The following is a 22,550-nucleotide window of genomic DNA, read 5'->3' as shown; positions in this document are numbered from 1 at the left end:
CATTAAACCCCTAGCCAGACTTCTAGTAGATACTAATAAATCCATGACAGGAAAGAACCTAAGAAAAGAATTAACTTGGTGGATTTATACGACCTGGTTTCATGTTCTATTACTGCACCTGCTGGGGTGCTGGCATACAGACTTTATAAAAACAAATTGGTGCAGAAGAGCCTGCCAGTAAATAAATCAGCCAACAACACAAAAACTATAGTAATTTGATGGGAAAACTTACACAGCAAACAGTGAAATAGTTGGAAAAACATTTTTTCTTCAACACCATGATTACCTCTCACACCTCAAACACTATTAGATAAGGGAGCCTCTAAGGCTAATCTAACACTTGCTAATAATACAAAGCTTCCAGAAGAAAAGCGGGAGTTAATTTTATAATCATGGCATTGTCAACATTTTGGTAGATCACAAAATTACTTGGACATCATCCAACTTGTTTTCTACTTACAAAAATTAAATGTGAGGGCTGGATAGCTCAACAGAGGATTCAGGGGGGTCTGATGAGCCTCTTCTGAAACTCAAAGGCACTGTACACATGGCAAGGCAGCATGTATGCAAGCAAAGCTCCCATATACATTAAAAAAAAAATTTAAACCTAAATTTGTTTATACACATACCACCTGAACATGACTGATCTCATGTAAAACAAAACAACAAACAAACTTTAGAAAATAATGGTGTAATCAGAGATTCAAAAAAATTCACAAGTCACGTTTCTGCCAATGGATTTGAAATCTAGAATATACAGACACTTATCTAGCAACTTCTCTAGATTATAGACACTAAAATTATGCAATATAAACTATACATAGACAAATACACTGTCTATGTGGAATGCAAATATATAGACAATAATCTCAATGAAGAACTTATAAATTCTGTTGCTTATATAAACAGAAGTGACTAAACCCAAACCCATGAACGACAGACATAAAGTCCAAAAGATTGTATGTACAGTGATCAGTTATCATTAGCCATCAGAGAAGCAAACAAAACCCACAATGATGCAGTCATTGAAGGGCTGAAGAAAGAAACTGATACCAAATGGTGAGGAACAGTGAGGATTCTCAAGCAGAGGAAGGGTGTAAAATGACACAATCACTTTGGAAAAAAAAATTTTAATCACCCAAACAAACAAACAAAAAACCCAACACATGCTATCTACCTCAATTTTTCTACCAATACCTATATGGTTATATGGGTGTAGCTCAGTGGTATAGCCCCTGTTCAACATGCCTGAGATTCTAGGTTCACAGCACAGCAAACAAGTCAGGGAGCAGTTGGACTTCTAGTTTAGTAAGGTAAAAGAAACATAAGGTAGAAGAAACAGTAGTGTTAACCTCTGCAAAGCCTGGACTTGAGGAGGAGGGGAAGGGAAAGGAGGAAGGAAATGCTGTTTATTTGCACTGGGTGTTAATATCAAAGGTGTTTGTTTGTTTGTTTGTTTGAATCATTTAAATTGACAATTTAATCATTTCATTTATAGAATTATTGCATATGAGGCTAGAGAGAAGGCTCAGGGGTCAAAAGCATGCACTGTTTTTGCAGAGAGTTTGGTTCCCAGTAATTGTAGAGCTCACAACCACCTGTAATTTGAGCTCCATGGAATCTGACTCCTCTGGCATTCATGATACTGTGCTCATATGCTCATACTCACACACAGACATATACATGTGCATGTGCACACATACACATGCACAATCTTAAAAATAATAAAGTAAAAAATTTTAAATAAATACTTCACATGTCTGAAGAGCAGTAGGTCTCAATCTTCCTAATTTTAAGAACATTTAATGCAGTTAAAGGTGATTCGCCCAACCATAAAATTTTCATTGCTACTTTACAACTGTAATTTTACTACTATTATGAATTTTAATGTCAAATCTAGAGATGGAATTTTGCCAAAGGTGTTACAACCCACAGGCTGAGAACTGCTGCTCTAGAATTAGGTTTATTGTAAAGAATGTGGCTAACATATTTTTGTTGCTATTTTTAAAGATTTTTTTTTATTTATTTTTTGACTAAAATAAAATTTTATTGACTATTTTTGCATCGATATTCATAAGAGGAATTGGTCTGAAGTTCTTTCTTTGTTGGGTCTTTGTGATGTTTGTTATTAGCGTAACTGTAGCTTCATAGAACAAATTGGGTAGTGTTCCCTCTGTTTCTATTTTATGGAATAGTTTGAAGAGTATTGGTATTAGGTCTTCTTTGAAGGTCTGATAGAACTCTACATTAAACCCATCTGGTCCTGGGCTTTTTTTGGTTGGGAGACTTTTAATGACTGCTTCTATTTCTTTAGTGGTTATGGGACTGTTTAGATGGTTATCTGATCCTGATTTAACTTTGGTATTTGGTATCTGTCTAGATCCATTTCATCCAGATTTTCCAGGTTTGTTGAGTATAGGCTTCTGTAGTAGGATCTGATGATTTTTTTTAAATTTCCTCAGTTTCTGTTGTTATTTCTTCCTTTTCATTTCTGATTTTGTTAATCAGGACACTGTCTCTGTGCCCGCTGGTTATTCTGGCTAAGGGTTCATCTATCTTGTTGATTTTCTCAAAGAACCAGCTCCTGGTTTTGTTGAGTATTTATATAGTTCTTCTTGGTTCTACCTGGTTGATTTCAGCCCTGCATTTGATTATTTCCTGACCTCTACTCCTCTCGGGTATATTTGCTTCTTTTTATTCTAGAGCTTTCAGGTGTGCTAATCTGTTCATTGATGAGAGTGGGATATTGAAATCTCCCACTATTATTGTGTGAGATGAAATGTGTGCTTTGAGCTTTAGTAAAGTTTCTTTTATGAATGTGAGTGCCCTTGCGTTTGGAGCATAGATGTTCAGAACTGAGAGTTCTTCCTAGTACATTTTTCCTTTGATGAGTGTGTAGTGTCCTTCCTTATCCTTTTTGATAACTTTTGGTTGAAAGTCCATTTTATTAGATATTATAATGGGTACTCATGCTTGTTTCCTGGGACCATTTGCTTGGAAAGTTGTTTTCCAGCCTTTACTCTGAGGCAGTGTTTGTCTTTGACACTGAGGTACATTTCCTGTATGCAGCAAAATGCAGGGTCCTGTTTATGTATCCAGTCTGTTAATCGATGTCTTTTTATTGGAGAACTGAGTCCATTGATGTTAAGAGATATTAAGGAAAAGTGATTGTTGCTTCCTATTATTTATGTTTTATCTTCTTTTGGGTTTCCTGAAAAATGATTACGTTCTTGCTTTTTCTATGATGTAGTTTCCCTCCTTGTGTTGGCATTTTCCATTTATTATCCTTTGTAGGGCTGGATTTGTGGAAAGATATTGTATAAATTTGGTTTTGTTATGTAATATCTTGGTTTTTCCATCTATGATAATTGAATTTTGCTGGGTATAGTAGTCTGGGCTGGCATTTTTCTTCTCTTCGGGTCTATATGACATCTGCCCAGGATGTTCTAGTTTTCATAGTCTCTGGTGAGAAGTCGGGTGTAATTCTGATAGGTCTGCCTTTATATGTTATTTGGCCTTTCTCCCTTACTGCTTTTAATATTATGTATTTGGTGTTTTGACTATTATGTGATGGGAGAAATTTATTTTCTGGTCCAGTCTATTTGGAGTTCTGTAGCTTCTTGTATGTTTATGGGCACCTCTTTCTTTAGGTTAGGGAAGTTTGCTTCTATAATTTTGTTGAAGATATTTACTGGTCCTTTAAGTTGGGAATCTTCATTCTCTTCTATACCTATTATCCTTAGGTTTGGTCTTATAATTGTGTCATGGATTTCCTGGATGTTTTGGGTTAAGAGCTTTTTGCATTTTGCATTTTCTTTGACTATTGTGTCAATGTTTTCTATGGTATCTTCTGCACCTGAGATTCTCTCTTCTATCTCCTGTATTCTGTTGGTGATGCTTGCATCTATGACTCCTGATCTCTTTCCTAGGGTTTCTATATCCAGGGTTTTCTCCCTTTCTGATTTATTGTTTCTATTTCCATTTTTAGATCCTGGATGGTTTTATTCAATTCCTTCACCTGTTTGGTTGTCTTTTCCTGTAATTCTTTTAGAGATTTTTGTGTTTCCTCTTTAAGGGCTTCTACCTGCTTACCTGTGCTCTCCTGTATTTCTTTAAGATAAGAGTTTTTATGTCCTTCTTATAGTCCTCTATCATCATCATGAGATGTGATTTTAAATGAGTCTTGCTTTTCTGGTGTGTTGGTGTATTCAGGTCTCATTGTGGTGTGACAACTGCATTCTAATGATGCCAAGTAGCCTTGGTTTCTGTTACTTATGTTCTTGCCTTTGCCTCTCACCATCTGGTTATCTCTGGTGTTAGCTGGTCTTGCTGTCTCTGACTGTGGCTTGTCCCTCCTGCAAGCCTGTGTGTCAGTACTCCTGGAAGATCAGTTCTCTCTGGGAGGAATTTGGGTATGGAGAGCTGTGGTATAGGGTCAGCTCCAGGGTGTAGACAGAAACCAGAAGTATCCTGTCCCCAGCTGTTCCTTAGTTCCTGTGTCCTGATGGCTCTGGGAGGGTCCCTCTTAGGCCAGGAACTTGAACAGAAGTGGTAGGTTTACCTGTGCTCACAAATCAGGGCTCCCGGGAGACCAGCTCTCTCCTGGCGGTATTTGGGTATGGAGCCCTGTGGCACAGGATCAGCTCCAGGCGCAGAAGGAACCCTACCTAATATCAGGGTTTTAAGAGACTATTCCAATCTTTTCTCTGATTGCTGGGTGTAAAACAGGAGCCTTTCCCTTAAGCTGAATTATACTTTTCTTTTTGCACCTTACTCTCAGTCTTTGAAATAAATTAAAGAAGAAAAAAATAAAACTAGTGTAAGAGACTCTTCTTGATATTCATAAAATAAATATATTTTTTTAAAAGTTGTGCTTTCCTGAAGGGTAATGGGATTGTCCCTCATCAATGAAAATAAGGTAAGGTAGAAAGATGGGAAATTATGGGACAGAAAGTTATGAAACAGAAAAAGAACCCCTCTCTGGTGTTTGGGTGAGATCTCTTGCCAGTGGAAAACCACAGATTCTAACACAATTACCAAGATTCATTGTGAGAGCTTCCAACAGAAAGAACACAATATTCCTTTTATGCAAATATTTTTTAAAAACTATTGTTAGAATAACAATGAATCACTTTTAAGGCCCTGAGTTTGGCTTTACTCCTTTTTCCAGATATTTTATGAGAATATTTTATTAACTTTAGTTTACATGAAAACATTCTAACCCCATCAGCAACTCCTCCTATGACCTCATCAGTTAAAATCCTATCAAAGCACTTCAGGAAGCACAGTATAATCTCATTTAAATTCTTCAGCACTCTTAAGAATTTGCTAATATAAGTGTAAAAAGACATGTCATACAGTGTGCCTCATACTGGGAGGCAGGGTTTCTATCTTTTCTCTAGGAGTCTTCCCTTTAACCCTGTGCAATCTCTCTTTGTCTTCATGAACTCTAAATATGCTCCATACTAACTCACTCTAAAATTATTTCTTGTGGTAAAGCCAAAAATGCCAGCTTCACCTAACTGGAGGTCTCTGAAAAGACATCAGGCAGGTAGCTGTGTAGAGCTGTAGAGCTTGCATCCCACAGATGCTGGCAAAATGGTAAGCTGGATATATGCATGCATAAAAACTGAATCATTTGAGATGTAAATGGCTAATTCACTGAATGTAAACTATTATAGTGAGTGTGAGAGGGGTGATGGGGGGGTGCATCCAGGAGGTCACTGTGTGTCTTCTATCAGTCTCTTATTTACTCCTTTAAACTAACCCAAAAATTACTATTTCTGCTAGGCTATCTGGCCAGTGAACATCAGGATCCACTTGTCTACAACACCCCAATGCCTGGGCTAAAAGAAAACTGGTCACAACTAACTAATCCCACAGTCTAAAAACAATCGTTAAGGATAATTTCTCTTCATCCAAACTTTGGTTGTGTTTAGATTTACAAACAAGCAAGGGAGGAGCTGAGGGGAGAGTATATCACCTAGCTTTTCTCAATTATCAGACATGTCTTCCCATGCTCAACAGCAAAAGAAAGGCTTGGGTTCCACTCCTACATCTTCCAGCAGTCTTGATTTTGCCAGTATTAAAATAGGTTTTAATTCTTACCTTATTGAATATATTTTCATGAGCTTATAGCTCATTTACTTATCCTGTGAGGACATATGATATATGCACAAAATTGTTTCCATGCCAACCTTTGACCACCTCCTTGGCAGCCTTATAACTGCTCTGCTCCCTGCTTTCAGGTCTTCTTGATTTCTTTCTCAAGTGTCTTTGCAGGCCTAAGATGGGTCATCAATGTGCTAAGTGGAATGATACTGAACATTTTAGGAAACCAGACTGCCTGTTCTGAGTCTTCTTCAACTTTGCCATGGTTCCCTGGATTAGATACATTCTTCTACAACTGTACAACTGGGATGAAGAGTCTCTTACCCTAGTCTTATTTTTTTCTCTATGTTTTTACTGTATTTCAAAGAGACACAAAGTATAAAAAGTAAACTCAAATTCAGTTTAGGGAAAGGCTTCTGTTTTACCTACCCTTACAGAGTGCTAGGTGGCTTTGGTGGATATATTCTCTAGCAAGCAGAAGAGAACATTAAGGAAAGTATTAGAGGAAGAAAAAATGTTAAGCTTTAACAATTTACCCAGGGATAAGAAGACTTTATGACCTGTTACAGACCTAGCCACAGTAGCTACCAATTCTCAGTGAGACAGGAGCTCATGATTACTAGAAACCACTCTTCTTTCAAGAGTACTTCAAAGGTCATTCTTCTACACAGCCTTAGACATGGGCCCTCCCCAGGAGGACCTTTCAGTACTCAGGACCCTTCAGAACAAGTCTGAGCCTCTCTCCTGGGAGCTATCACTTTCTGCTATGCCCAACAATAATTTTCAGTACCTTCCTTCCTATGTTAAACTGCATTCTGGAGACAGAATGTTTCAGTGCTTAAGACAGAACCTAAGGCAGGTAACTTTGCATTGTTTCTTGAATAATGGTGCAAATTAGCTAATATTAACTAATTAAAATAATTATAGCACTAATTTCAAAGCAGTGACATTAACACTTTTAAAAATCAGCCCTGTGTCAGCCTGATGAACTGAGATTGACCCCTCAAAACAAGCTGCCTCATGTGTGTACCATGCACAGATACTCACAGGCAAGCAAGCAAAAACACACACACACACACACACACACCATACATATGCAATAATAAAAAGAAACAAACAAGCACTTCCACTCAAGAGCACACACTTCTCACAGGCACCAGAACTCACTTCTCTAGGCCCAGGCTTGGGCTTCTACTACAAGGCACACAGTTCGGAGACGCATAGACTTTACACTAATACTTTAAAAAAAAAAAGGTTCTCATTTTGATTCTGGAAGAAAAGAAACTCAGGAAACTGTAGAAGTTGAACAAGTACCTCGTGGGTCTCAGAAGCAACCTGGGAATCAGTAATCTCATCTAAGTCATCTTCAGCCTCACAGTCTTCCCGCACTTGCAGCCCTTGTTGCCCACCATAAGCCTGCAAATATTCTTCATCCTAACGGCCATTAAAGAGAAGAAACATTTTTCTCACAAAGCTTTTGGTTGTTTCAACCACTTTTCACTTACGATTCATGCAGAGTTATTTTAACACATTCTACTGTGGGGATGCCCTGACAGAGCACATAGCAAAAGAGCTTCCTCTGCACAGTCATGCAAACCAAACATACATGCTGCTGCAGCGATGAGAGCAACAACTGCTCAGCTTCAGAGCCCCGGATGAGCAGCTCTCACATCTGCCCAAAGGAAAAAAGCCTTACAAGACCCAGGCTTGTGTGCTCACTGAAGAGTTGGCCAGAGCAGGAGCTGGTCTCTATGCCCCTTGCCAACCTGAGGCCAACAGCAAAAGCAGGAGTGGGGCGGTTTGACAAAGTGTTTTTCACAAATCACACTACAAGTGGATTCTTCATCAAGCCTTTCTTTCTCTTGGGTGAGGTTTTGGATGAAATGGAAAGGGCTTATCAGTAGGCAAGCTTGTTCCTTCTGAGTTCAGGCAAGGTAGAAGACAAGGTGACCAGAGAACACCACACTGACAAAGAAAGCAGACTGATACTGGCATTGCCTACAAGTAATGAGGTGGGGAGAAATGACCCTCCTGCTTCTCAAGATGATTCTGAGAGTGCATTCCACTTTGCACAAAAACTGTTAGCATCCCATCAAAGCAACATTTCAGCCAAATCCACAATGTATCATTCTGCTACTCTTTACACAAATGGGAAATTTGAACATGATTTTAAAACAATGTTTTATGAAATCTCATTCAATACTAACTTCACAGTGAATATACTTTAATGTCACCAACAAATACGATTCTCTTGGCTACTGAGCAATAGTTCTTGCTGCTACCAGAGTATAAATGCTAAAACGCAGTCACACTCACCAACAATGGTGCTTGCAAAATTCACTTAACAACGCTAAGCAATCTCTCAACATCCCTGGGATCTCCCATTCTTCACATGTGGCAGTATCCCTTCCAGTTACAAAGTGTGGCCTTATGGATTCTATAGCCAGTTCTGCAACAAATGCATAGTTTTGGTGGTAGGCTCTCACAGAAAGCCAATGCTTGTAGGGTCACATTTCAGAGTTAATTCTGGCTTTGAAGAGCAGGTCAACAAATACTGACTAGGACAAGGAACCAGATTAAACCACTGAATAAACTACATACCTGTAGGGTACATGGGGACAGAATCTATTCGTGTGTTTGCCGGTCTAATAGCAACATGCACATCAGGGACGTCTAAGACAGATTGAAGCTGCTGGACAAGAGCAAAGCACTCCACAGCTTAATTCTGATTTCTTCCCACCCAGAGTAGTCAGTCACTTCAGACACTATCACTGTGGCATCCATGGAGAGAGAAGATAATAGCTTTATCTCCAACACCAGACTGCCACTGCTCACAGAACATTCAGGTATGAAATATTAGCATACTTAAAATTTCTAAGTGAAACTTTAAAAGTTTCTGAGGTTTTTTTTTTTAATATGAAAAAAAGTAATTCATTTTCATGTAAGAGTTCTATAACAGTTTAAATTTAAATATTTTATTCTTTTCAGTACCTGAATCTTGGACCACAAGATGCTAAATTATTTAAATGGATTTTGTATATTCCTGGGACTTTAAGTGGTCCTAAGTTGGACAAGGATATATGTAAGGGAAATTTTCTCACTGATTACAAGTTCTCTCATTACAAGTCCCCAAGAACTATGTAAGTGAGCAAACTCACCCTAGCCACACTTTCCACTCCGTGAGTACTTCCTCTATTCTATGCTTTTTATGGTTCAACAATATTTATATGAATTACAATTAGTAAAGATGTGCTGACTATTTAAAGAGTAGAGGACCAAAGAAATGAACAGCTAATATTACAAATGAATAGTAATAGTCAAACACTAGAAGAAAACCACATTTTCAAAAGACCTTGGGTTAAACAAGCAGTTTGAATTACGGTGTCTCTCATAAGCAAGCAGTACCAGGAGACACTACCTATCTACTGACTGATTACTAGAATACATCCTTACAGGACCACAGACAGCAGCAGGCTCCATGATGCTGTTTCATGACTCCAACTACACACACTTTCAGAAGAACAAGCCTCAACTTCCTGAGACACCAAAGCCCAGTTTGACTGAACGAAGTATTTTCAGACTCTGTATCATCAACCCCTAGTAAAGGAGGCTGTTACGTTACATAAAAGACCAAGACTTATTAGCTGTTGACCAATGTTCTCAAATGCAAGCACACACTAAATGATGGTACCACAATCCAGGGTGCTACTCCACCAACAAGGCTTCTACACACCTCTTTTCCTCTCTGCCTACATAGAACCCCAATGAAATGAAACCCTTAGGCATTACACAATGCAGCAATAACATCTTTCCAGCATGAATGTCATCAGGAGCTTTTTAAAAACACAAACCTCTTCTGATAATTATGACAAACAACTAACCTGCCACCAGAAGCCAATTCCTTCCTGGTGTTTAATAAAAATAAACGCTACCTACTAAAGAGATCTTTCTGAAACGAAGACCAGAACCACCTTAGCTTGCTGATTACAGATAGATAACAAATTATATGTGACATTTTCTAAACTAACCTCAACCTCTTTATTCATGTTTAGACAGTTCTCAGTATGAAAGGGATGAATGAAGACAGGACATCAATCACTGTGGAATATTAACACCTTAAAGATGTCTTTAGCAGGTCAATAATCTTTTCACCTTAGAAGGACTTTATCAGATCTTGTCTAAAGCCTGGATAAAGGCTCTGCATTAAGTACTTCTAACATTGACAGTGTGCTTCCACCACACAAAGCTGTTTTCTTCCTTAGGGTACAATCCTCAAGGTCACAATTCTTTGCAGCTTTCCCGAATGACAAAGGAGCATTACCAGTGGCCAAACAAGCTGTCAACACAAACTTTGTCATAGCTCTGATAAAGAAACTGGCAGACAGTGATAATAAGGTCTAATTTCTCTCCTTCCCATGGGAGGTAAATAGATTTTAAATCAGCCTAGAAACCTATGTGCAGGAAGCCATGTTATCTTTGGCCATTCAAAAGAGAAAAGACTCACTGTAAATTCATCTAAAGGTTCATTGATTTCGATGTCCAGCACTTCATCACTGTACAGCTGCTCCTCCTCTGGCTCATCCCCATATTCTATTTGGTCTTCTGTCAACTCTGCATCATGGCCTTCATACTGTCCTTCCTCTGGGTACTCTTGAGTATACAGTTCTTGTTCCTCAGGTTTGTGGTAGGCTAGCTCATCATCTCCTTGTTCATACTCAGATTCCTGTTCTCCGGATTGGTCATTGGTGTTGTCAGACAGCTCAAATGATGTTACTATGCCAGAGGTGGTGTTCAGACTGATGGTGACACCCTGAGAACTAGATGACAAAACACAACAAAAGATACACTGAGAGGAGGCTCAAAGCTGCAGCATTAACTAAGTGAGTTATGAGACTTAATCACAGCTAACAAAATACCCCACTAGGTAAGTGTACTTTAACAATCTGTAAAACACAATTGCACTAGATTCTAAGTAGCCCAGGCCACTGACCCACAATGCAGATGGCATCTCCACTTCTCAGCTCTGTTAACTGACTAAAAAATGAATTCAGTCAGATGAAGAAGCTGGTCTGGCTTACAAACATCCAATGCTAAAACTAAACACTTTGCATTTCCATCTACTTTTATAAAATGAAACAGACTCTGTCTGGTTGAACTGCTAACAGAAAACAAGAATACTACTCTATACTCAGAAAAAGCATAGACTTGTTTGTAAGAGTCATTCACATTTATCTTTGGTGTGTGTAATTTGGTATGTGCACTGCATATATGCTTGTTTCCCACAGGCCAGAAGAGAGCACAGGATCCCCTGAAACTGGAATTACAGGTGATTATAGGTGCTGATGTCGATACTGGAAAACAAATAGAGAATCCTCTGAAAGAACACTAAATACTCTTAACTGCTAAGCCACTTCTCCAGTAACCAGAGTTAGAATGGTAAAAACAATTTGCCCCCCCCCCCAAAAACATGATAAGCTATTTAGAAAATCAAAACATTAAGTATCTGTGTAAAAGTATATCTCAACATCCAAATAAATGCTAGTCACAAATATATTTTTAAAAATAACTGATACAGCACCAGGTGTGGTAGCTCATCTATAATGCCAGTACTCAGGATGCTGACACAGGAGGATTGACATGAGTCAGAATAGCCTAAACTACAATATGATCCTTGTCTCAAAAACTAAACTCAACAAACTAGTAATTTCTTCATAAGAGAGCAAAGGGTCTTAAGGCCACAAAACCCTTATTATACGTAATTGTTATCGCTACCTACTGAAGTGCAAACATTTCAAAGTAAGAGTTCAAATGTAGGGACTGGAGATGTGGTTCAACTGTTAAGAACACTGGCTTGTTCTTCTAGAGGACCCAAGTTCTAGTCCCAGTACCCACAGAGTTGCTCACAATCATTTGTACCTCCAGTTTCAGAGGATCTGACACCCTTCAGGTCTCAGAAGTCACAAGTGCTACACAGACATATTCAGACAATTCTTTAAAATTAGGTTAAATATATGTACTTAAACACACACACACTCACACATACACACACACTCACACATACACACACATGAGATTTCAGATTCAAGACCACAAAGTAAATCTTTGGTCATAGCAAGTAGCCTATACAGCAAAGCTGAGCACAACATAGACTTCAAACATCTTGCCAAACTCCAAAGATACATTTCAAGGCCAACTTCACTCAAAAGATCTAAATACAATTAGTGATATCAATGAAGAGACTTGGAAGTATACTTTTAGTCACAAACCATGTGAAAAAACAGGTTTCAAATCTATGGCCTTCATATGATGCATCTGCAATCACATTTATAACCCAGAAGGATGTGTATATTTTCCCCATGTTTCCGCCTAAAACAGAAAAATGAGTATTTCTAAGTACTTCTCTGGAGTAGTATCAATTAAAAACTGTCTGAAAAGGAAAACAAAATCAGCAATATCAAACTGCAGTCACCTGCATCAAGTCAGAGACCACTACACTCCAGGCAGAGAGCGCTGAGCTTTCACAACATTCCCTGAAAGGCATACATGACTTTAAGCCAGTGACCTACTTATGGGAACAATCTATATAGCTTCTAAATCAGAATACAACAATATCTTGTTCAAAATTTAATTGTACATCACCAATACCACATTATTCAATTACTCATTATAATACAAAATATATACACAATTCTCATCAACTTAGTTAAGTATGGTCCAGTTTTAATAAGCTAATATTGAGTACCTGAAGTCTTCTTCATCTTCATTATCACTCTGTAACAGATCATCATTCAGCTCTTCATCTGACAAATCCGACTGATTCTAATTCAAAGAAGAAATATAATTAACACGTGTCAGTTCCATAAGAAGCCTTGTTACAAGCACAAGCTCACCCTGAGAGGGCTGTTTCTAACCTCCTACTGCTCCACCTCTTGCCATCCTCCAGGTTTACTCAGCCTGGCATTACCACAGAGAATCTGGAAAGCCCACATACAACCTACTGGCTAACCCCTGAGAAATTTTCAATGCCACAGACAAGTAAATAGCAAGCAAACATAATGGTCACATTTATTATAATTCTAGCACAAAAGAAAAAGGTTAGGTAAGACATCCCTGGAAGGGAATCTGTTAACAACTTTTTCTTAACCAGAATAAACACAAATGGCTGCCTTGCCTGGCATGATGACATGTCTTTAATACCAACACGTGGAGGCACGGGTAGGCATTGCTCTATAAGTTGAAGGTCAGCTTCAAAAAAGAATGGTAATCTTAAAATGACTAATAATGACAGAAAAAAAATCTCAAGTTTTTAAACAAGACAAAAGATACAAATCTGATACAAGCTGTTTTTAAGGTCACTGGATCAGAAAGTAAACCAATTAGAAACATAACTTTGGCTTTCCCAAATAGATGACATGAAAATACAAATAATAGCTCAGGTCTTCCAACATTATCACCCATTTCTATAGCATGTAGAGGCATCAGAGTGATCTGCTAGAGTTCTAAATTCTAGGCTGGGTTAAACATGTCTCAATATTCTAGACAGAGGGGTGGTTCAACTTTCTTCCTCTACTAAAAGTATTCCTAAGTCTAAAAGGGGCATATCCTTCCAAAGGGCAGACACACACACACACAAACTTTAAGTGAAGAAAGAAAAACTGACTTGATTTTTTACTTCTTAAATGAAACAGTAAGTGTCTGACATCTACAGCTTGTAAAACTGGAAAAACTTAACTGTGTATTTTGTTTGTTTGTTTGTTTTTTTCGAGACAGGGTTTCTCTGTGTAGCCCTGGCTGTCCTGGAACTTTTATTACAGTACTAATAGTCAATAATAATTCTAGGGAAAAAGACCTTATCTATTTCAATCGACAGCAACAAAACAATCACTCCATTTACAAACTTCTGGTCCATGTTCGGCTTTCTAAAAAGTCTACCCCATATACAAGTGATGGTGGTGGTGTGGGTGTGTCCCTGGGTTTTTTGGTTTTTTGGTTTTTTTTTTTGGTTTTTTTACCTTTTTGCCAGACAGTAAATCTTCTCCAAGCAAGTCATCTTCCAGTTCACTGGGGAAAGAAAAATGCAAAATGTCACTCCTATTAGACTAGAAAATGAACAGTAGTCACTCAGAAATCCAGTAAAGGCTCCAGGATGAGAACTTCCAGGTAGCTACACTTTCCTTCCTCTACAAAAAGAATAGATATTCTTAAGGATACATGGACAAGTCTGTCTGTCAGCTAAGGACAGGCTCAATACAGAAGGTGGCTTACTAGACTTAAGCTCAGCACTGTAGAAAGTACTTTATTCCCTCTGAATCTGCTGAATAATCAAATAATCAAGAAAAACACCTAAAGCTTCCCCCGTCTTTAAAAACTTATGATGTGAAGAAAAAGGTGTTCAATATCATTAATCAGGAAGGAAAAACACACACACAAGAAATCACCTGATACTCATCCAACTAGCAGAAACCAAAAGGAACTTAAAATATTTGAGCAGAAGCAGTGAGTGGCTCAGCAGTTAAGAGCACCTCCTCCTGCAGATGATGAGTTCAGTTCCACGCACCCTTATCAGGGAACTTCAAGTATAGCTCAGAGGATTCAACACTCCTTTCTGGCTTCCAAGAGCACTGCACTCACATGGCATGCATACATGGCATGCATACATGCATGCGCACGCGCTCACACTCACTCACTCACACACACACACACACACACACACACACTTACCTTAAATATTTTAAAGAAAAATTTTAAATTATGTAACTAAGGAGTGTGGAATGGAAATCATAGTGGTCACTTGCCAGGTTCAGGTCTCCCAGCATGCTTTTGTGATAAAGTGCCTAGGAACAGGTTTTCTCAAGATTCCAGAGGGAACCTTTAACACATCAAGGTTTAAATACTTCCCACTGCCTTATGAAAGGAGGCCATTTCCGTTCAGGTATATAAGTATTCCCTCTTCTCCCCATTCCCATTTGTTATCTTTGTTCCCAAAATAGTTCTGTTTCTACATTCTTATGTATGTTCTGAAAGAACTAGAAACAAAATGTTAAAGTATCTAGTTCTGAAAGAACTAGAAACAACAATGTTATAGTATCTAGTTCTGAAAGAACTAGAAACAACAATGTTATAGTATCTAGTTCTGAAAGAACTAGAAACAACTTGAAAAAGATCACTCACTTCATATACTAAAGGCTCTGTGTTACTGTAAGTTACTCTGTAATTAGTCTCATACCCTCACTTCATAAATGGAAATATGGACAAGAGCTTAAATAACCTGAGAGAGATGCAAGACAAGGACTTTAAAGACTACCTTTCTGACTTCTGCATAATTCCTCCCAACATTTTTACACCAGTCATATGGGATTTGGCTATCTTCTGTTATATTCCTCCTGTGAGAGCAGGAAAATAAGCTGACAGCCAACGCCTTATTTGAGAACCTGATTCTATATGACCAAAACCATGCAAGTACCTCTTTGAAAATGAGTTTCTCTCCATGCCACAGCTTTAAGAAATGGGAACTAGGAGGTAATATCACTTTCTCAGGACACATTAATTGGGATGGTAATAAGAGAGGGCTTCATAATTATACCAGAAAAACTACAAAGAATATGCAACTTGTACTAACAAGCAAAAGCATTTGAAAATAAGAAAATGATTTTGAGTGACTGTGTTTGTCAGTCACCTGGCTCTGTATGACAGCATGGCCACTGTTTGAGAACTCAGTCTACTGCCCTCTGGTTCCTATCCATTCTAGTCTCTTTCAACTCATTCTGGACTTTGACTATGTCCTCCAGGAATGGCTCACATAGATGTCCCCACCTACAGCTTCTGAATTCAGTCCCAGACCAGCCCTCCCCTGGGGCCTACACAGGAACCACTATGTTCTGGGTAGGTAACGCTCATTCCTTAAGCCTGCTCCCTAAATATACCTTCATTAAATGTTTCTCAATTAAGATCTTCTCAGTGTGCACCTATACTGCCTGAACATGTTTCAGATGTGGAGTCAGCATCACCATATTCTCTTGCACTAATACAACATGACAAGAGGTTTTCAAAATAACCACTCTTCCAAAACCTCTCCATTATGCAGCAGGCAGAAAGTGTCTGATACTTAAACAGTATCAAAACATTCAAAACACAGAATCTAGAATATGCAAACACCATACTGCAGACCATGTGGGAAAAGAAGCTGGTTTACAGAGACAACTGCTACCCAGACTGAGAAGAGTAATAAAACCAGGCTTCCTCACACCATGACCAACCAACATAGCAGGAAGGAAGGAAGCTGCCAAAAACTACAAGTCTCAGCAATAGGCAGACTCAGGAGCCAACCAGTAAATTCTAACTAAGGGACTATTAGAGCAGTCTGACCACAATAAGAGAATAATTACCACAGATTAAACACAATGGACACAAGAGTCTATGCTTCAAAATTATTCTAAACCAATGCTCAGGAGTGGAAGATGTTATGGGTAATTACTTTGGAAAAGAGTAAATGAAGCCGGGAGTGGTGGCGCACGCCTTTAATCCCAGCACTCGGGAGGCAGAGGCAGGCGGATTTCTGAGTTCGAGGCCAGCCTGGTCTACAAAGTGAGTTCCAGGACAGCCAGGGCTACACAGAGAAACCCTGTCTCGAAAAACCAAAAAAAAAAAAAAAAAGAGTAAATGAAAATCTCCTGTTGTACTGGCTGGTTTTGTGTGTCAACTTGACACAGACTGGAGTTATCTCAGAGAAAGGAGCTTCAGTTGAGGAAATGCCTCCATGAGATCCAGCTGTAAGGCATTTTCTCAATTAGTGATCAAGGGGGGAGGGCCCCTTGGAGGTGATGCCATCCCTGGGCTGATAGTCCTGGGTTCTATATGAAAGCAAGCTGAGCAAGCCAGGGGAAGCAAGCCAATAAGAAACATCCCTCCATGGCCTCTGCATCAGCTCCTGCTTCCTGACCTGCTTGAATTCCAGTTCTGACTTCCTTCAGTGATAAACAGCAATGTGTAAGTGTAAGCCGAATAAACTCTATCCTCCCCAACTTGCTTCTTGGTATGGTATTTTGTGCAGGAATAGAAACCCTGACTAAAGCACCTGTCTAATCTGTGCCTCAGAAGAACTTCTTAGTTAACAGACACACTAGAGGAAACAAACCACTGTGACTAAATTAAATCCCCCAGAAGTGTTTGGCTCCTAGTGGAGATAACAAGACAGACATGAGAGGCTTCCACATACTGCTAAACTAAAACATCAATGTGAACAACCTTTATACCTATATTCATGAACAAAAAATACAAGGGGGTTAGTTAGACTATATACAGATAAGCAGCAAGGCAGAAATCCTAGAAAACATATCATTTTGTTTCTTTCACAAAGAACTAAAGGCTTCAATTCTGATGAATAACCTCCAAAGGCCATGATTCAGTTAAAATCATGGTGTCCAGGGTGATACTGCGAAGGTAATGGGACTGAGTAGACGGGGACTAGTGAGAGGTCCCAGGAAACAGTGGGACATGAGTAGGTTTCTGGCTCATACCATACATGAGTGGTTTTACTTGACCATGTACCTCTCCCATGATATGCTTTCTCATCAGAGGCCCAAAGCTAATGAGGCAAATTACAAAAGTGGAGCCTCCAAAACTATGGGGCACACAACTTCCTACGTTAACTGTCCAAGCAGTTCATTGTAGCAACAGACAACACAAATAGGAAGAACCAACACTTCAAAATACAGACCTTTATCTGGATTTAATTTCAAACCATAGGAAATCAGACATGTACCTGCACTGTGTGAAAATGCACAGATACAGGCACACATGCAAACGTAACAGGTAATAGAGGAAATATGAACAATAGTCAGGCATGTATAATCAGGGATTTTCCTTACATGCAATATGGCTGTATGTGTAAAGTCTATATTTAAGAAATATTCTCAAGTGTTTCCAGTTAACCTGATTTGGGGGTTTGCAGACCATATAGATAAAAACTGATAATCCCCCAACCCCGACCTTCACCCACACAAATAAGATCCATCTCCTTCACACCCTAACAGTCCTCTCTAGAATCCTGACTGAGCACTGAATGAGTCAGGAAAGGCTAACTCATCTATCTAGGTTAATCATCCAAGAGTCCATTGTAAATCATCCTGTAAACTTCTGGGCACTTGTTCTTAAATGAAATCAATCCATAACCATAGTATATTTTTTGTTCACTTGCCTCAGCACCTAACATAGCCAGCCTACACCTAGTGCACCTACAGCATGCCTCCTCTAAAAGTAGAGCTCCCACAAGAGGCACCCACTACACTGAGATGACATCAGCCATCACCAACTGTTTTCCACTGTGTGTGCAACTGTGGTTTATAAAGCAGGCACGTTCACCTTCAGTAATAGTTAGGGAAACAAAATTAAAAGCTAATTGATATTAAAATGGAAAAAATGTTTAAAGTCTTGCTAACTACTGGGTAGACTATACACCAAAAGGTACTGTGGCATCCTAATGTTCATAGTGTTGTTCTACAAACAGAGAGAAAGTGGGCACATGCTCCACACAGCTACTTACAACATAAACTTGGACCTGGCCCTGGTGCAGCCTGAAGAGACCTCCCATCAGTCCATCAGGGAGGTTCATATAGGACAGGGAGGGCACCAAAGGGCCAGCACACTATCTTTGGTAACGATCTCTATTCAGTACAGGATCACAGACATCACACAAGGCACCGTGGGGGAGCCCAAGTATGGGCATAGCATACCTGTCCCAGTCCTCGTCAGCAGCTCTTCTTCTCCAGGACCGTTCTGCACCAGGCTTGTCAAACTGGTCAAAGTCATCATCTGTGAATTAGGGTACACTCAAGTCAGTTTTGTTAAATTAAGACAGATACAAGGCAATCGCTAGGAGACCAGCTTCCTTAGGAGTCGAGCCTAACCCTCCAGATTATCCATATAAGGCCATGCTGAAGCATTAGGTTTTTTAATAAAAGAAATCCAAAATGTATTGACTACTAGGCATGAAAATACAGCAAGAACAGCATTTTTAAATTATAACTTGTTACTGCACAAATGATTTGTTAAAAGTTAAGAGACTCAATATTTTCAACCTTTACATTTTCCAAATAAGTAACAGTAATAATTATAATGTAATATATTATAATGTACATAAACACATATACATATATGTAATAGTATAATGCAAGCTACATAAATTTTCTACTGGTCACAATTTATAAAAAGTAAAAACTGTCAAATCTTAAGGAGCAAATTTTCAACTGTATTATATTTAACTTGGTATAAGTCTGGCCATTAAGGCATGGAATCAGAACAGACAGCAGCAGTGGGTGCTTTGCTGCCATGTAAAACACACAGTTTACACATACAGCACAGTTGTATCTCAAAATGGTGACAAGAAGCCAAAGAGAGCTCAGAAACAGACAGAGCCCTTCTTTCTTTCCTTTGTAAAATCAAGTTATTATTTTCCTTACAAATTTGCTGGAAGTTTAAGTGTGACAATATATTTTCAAAATAGGAGAGGCACCTGACATTTATTTTTATTGTTAAAAAAAAAAAACACTAAAAACTGAAATTAAAGTTTTCATGTGAAGCTTAGCAGTGGTGGCACACACTTTTAATCCCAGCACACAGGAGGCAGAGGTAGGCAGATTTGAATTCAAGACCAGCCTGGTCTACAGAGCAAGTAAGTTCCAGGACAGTCAGGGCTACAGAGACACTGTCTCCAAAACAAAAATAAAACAAAAACAAAAGGGGTTGGGGGGGGGGGGATTTGTACAGAGTCCACTCAGGCCAGAATACTTGAGTATTCTGATACAAATACCTATTGCCTAGGGCATTTATCTAGCACAAACTTTAAAATTAGCCACTAAGGTTTTAAACCAATCCTTTACCCAGTTAAGACTCCTGAGAGAATCTGATAAACTGTCTTTAGCAGGGAGTACTGGTGCACACCTTTAATCCCAGCACTTAGGAGGTAGAGGCAGATAGATGAGTTGGAGGCAGATAGTGAGTTTGAGGCCAGCATAGTCTACATAGTGAGTTCCAGGACAGCCAGGGCTACAGAGACGGGGTATGAGGGTTAGGTCCATAGGCTGCCTTTTAAATTTTACTATATAAAGTCTCTGAGAGGAACCAAATGAAATACAGATTACAGAAATTCACATGTTCAGAGTTGTGGCAGCAACAGACCCAGTGTTCCTCCAAAATCATAGGGCTCCTTGCCTGCCCCTGGTTCTCTAGCTGAGAGCTAGAGCCTCTGGTATCTTTTACCACACCCCCAGCCTACCTGCTCCTGAGGCTCACCTGTAGGGGGAACCCTTCTCCCACACCAAGAACCACGTGTAGGACAGATGCTCAACCAACAAGTCCTTCTCAAGAGGAAAACAGAAGCTTCACACTCCAGTCAGCAAAGGAATCAACAAGCAAAGAGCAGTAAGAAACCCAAGGAGAAGTAGGGAAACCAGCACTCACAGTCACACCACAGTATTATCTCAAATACCCATGGGGGGGGGGGGGGGGAGAAAAAGGCTGAGGAGAGACAGACCAGCAAAGCTGAAAAGAAGAATCTTGAAATCAGACCAGACCACCTGCAGGGTAAAGGTTTAGATCAAGTCACTTAAAAAGGACACTTCCTATTGAGCTGCCTACAGGCTGTGCAGTGTACTCCAGGTTCCCAGGTTGTGAGCTGTAAACCCAGACTGGGGTAGGCTTTAGTGATAGCGCTGTCTTTGAGTCATCTGCTGCTGTAAGTATCTTTATCCATATTCCTGTGAGTAACCCCCATAAAACTCACTGGTTCACCAAATTGGACTTTAGCCTGTAGTGAATTTCTTATCTGGGGTGAATAGCTGTGTGTGTGTGTGTGTGTGTGTGTGTGTGCACGAATGTGTATTTTCCCTCTCCTCAGGTAAAGTCTTATGACACAGCATACATCAAAGAAACAAAAAGGTATAACCCTTCATACATGGAAATGAGAGGGAAGAGACAGCAGAAACTGCTTGTGAGAGGTTCATAAGGACATTTAAGTAGCCATCACTGATATTTATGCTCAAAAATTTATGTTCAAACTAGGAAGAACTAGAAATTAACATGGCAGTGCCATAGCAAAGGACACATAAAAAAAGCAAACCAGTACAAAACCAAATACATCTTGAAATTAAAAATAACAGGAGGGCTGACAAGATGGCTCAGCAGAGGTAAAGGATTTGTCACTGGGATTTCAAGTCCCAGAAGCACAGAAAGGTGGAAGTCAAACACCAATCCCCCAAGTTGTTCTTTGATCTATGTATGTGCACACACATACACACACACACACACACACACACACACACAAATTTAAAAAACAAATACATCACAGGAATCAGGCATGGTAGCTCACATGAGTAATTCTAGCACTCACTTGGGACACTGAATCAGGAGAATTGTGATGAGCACGAACCTGGCCAAAGCTATGAAGTGAGATCTAGGCTCAGGGATACAGTGTGAGACCCTGCCTCAATCAATCAAACAGACTAAATTCATTTACAAGACAGGGGTCACAAAAGCAGATTCAACAGGCAAAATAGGAAAAAAGCATCAAATGACCACTATTGCAAAAAATGTGGACCACCACTATCCCATGAATATAAACCAAAAAGAATATCAGAAAAATGGTACAAAGGAACAGGGAAAAACATCTAAAGATTGGCTGAAAACTTCCCAAATTTACTGAAAAACAATCAGCTTTCATATCTAGAAAAGCTCAGCAAATTTAATTTATAACACAATAAACACACACACACAAAGACAGAGAGAGAGAAGGAGACAGACAGACAGACAGACAGACACATTAAAATGTCCCAAAGCCAAAGCCAAGGAGAAAGCCTAGAGAAAGAGGAAAGGCCTCATCACTACAAGGTAACTAGAGTAAATGCTGCCCATCTCCAGAATCAGGAGTTGGGGGTTCAGGCAATAACAGAAAACTCAGGGTGCCTTATAGCCTGCAAAACTATCCTTCACAGAGATGAAAATTATATGCACAGAAAGCTGCAAACAAGATCTTGTGGTTAGCAGATCCACAATAATTGAACTATGTGATGTGTGAAAATTACTTCGTTACTGTTTTTTGAAATAAGGTGAAAATGATTTTAAGTTGAGATAACACTGGACATTAAGAGGACACTAAGTCAATGACTGGTGTCCTCATGAGGAAAAGGAAATTTGTAGACAAGACATAATACAGAGAAAGGCCCATGTCAGACCAGACAGTGAGGCTTCTAGACAAAGTATCATCAGGAACTGGAAAGAAAGGGTATGACATCCAAATTCCCCAGAGACTTTCTAGTCTCCTGACTGTAAATAACTTTCCATCAAGCTACCCACTTTGTGGTGCTTAGATATGCAGATTTATATCTTCTACTTGAATCTAGGGGTAAGAACCCCCTAGATGGCCTTTGTCTGCCATCCCCGTGGTC

The 22,550-nt window shown here is 39.3% G+C and overlaps 1 protein-coding gene across 5 annotated transcripts in view; it reads right to left on the bottom strand.

Annotated features, from left to right (window-relative positions):
* The window catches only part of Rbm33 (RNA binding motif protein 33), a 98,429-nt gene that overhangs the window by 64,876 nt on the left and 11,003 nt on the right, over window positions 1-22,550 (bottom strand). For 2 of the 5 annotated variants that reach the window (XM_021161823.3, XM_021161824.3), the window contains exons 2-6: window positions 18,843-18,921; window positions 14,124-14,172; window positions 12,854-12,930; window positions 10,616-10,928; window positions 7,426-7,545 (exon numbers count right to left, since the gene is read on the bottom strand). In XM_021161823.3, the coding sequence (XP_021017482.1) occupies window positions 7,426-7,545; window positions 10,616-10,928; window positions 12,854-12,930; window positions 14,124-14,172; window positions 18,843-18,921 (638 nt within the window). Of the gene's footprint in view, window positions 1-7,425; window positions 7,546-10,615; window positions 10,929-12,853; window positions 12,931-14,123; window positions 14,173-18,842; window positions 18,924-22,550 lie in introns of all 5 variants that reach the window. The other 3 variants (XM_029477709.2, XM_029477708.2, XM_085836551.1) reach the window with 2 other exon arrangements.

Source organism: Mus caroli, unplaced genomic scaffold (assembly GCF_978045245.1).
Source record: "Mus caroli unplaced genomic scaffold, Mus_caroli_1 scaffold_4, whole genome shotgun sequence".
In the NCBI taxonomy this organism is placed as follows: domain Eukaryota; kingdom Metazoa; phylum Chordata; class Mammalia; order Rodentia; family Muridae; genus Mus; species Mus caroli.
Note: the sequence above shows the minus strand (reverse complement) of the source record. Positions and strands in the feature narration are given on the sequence as shown.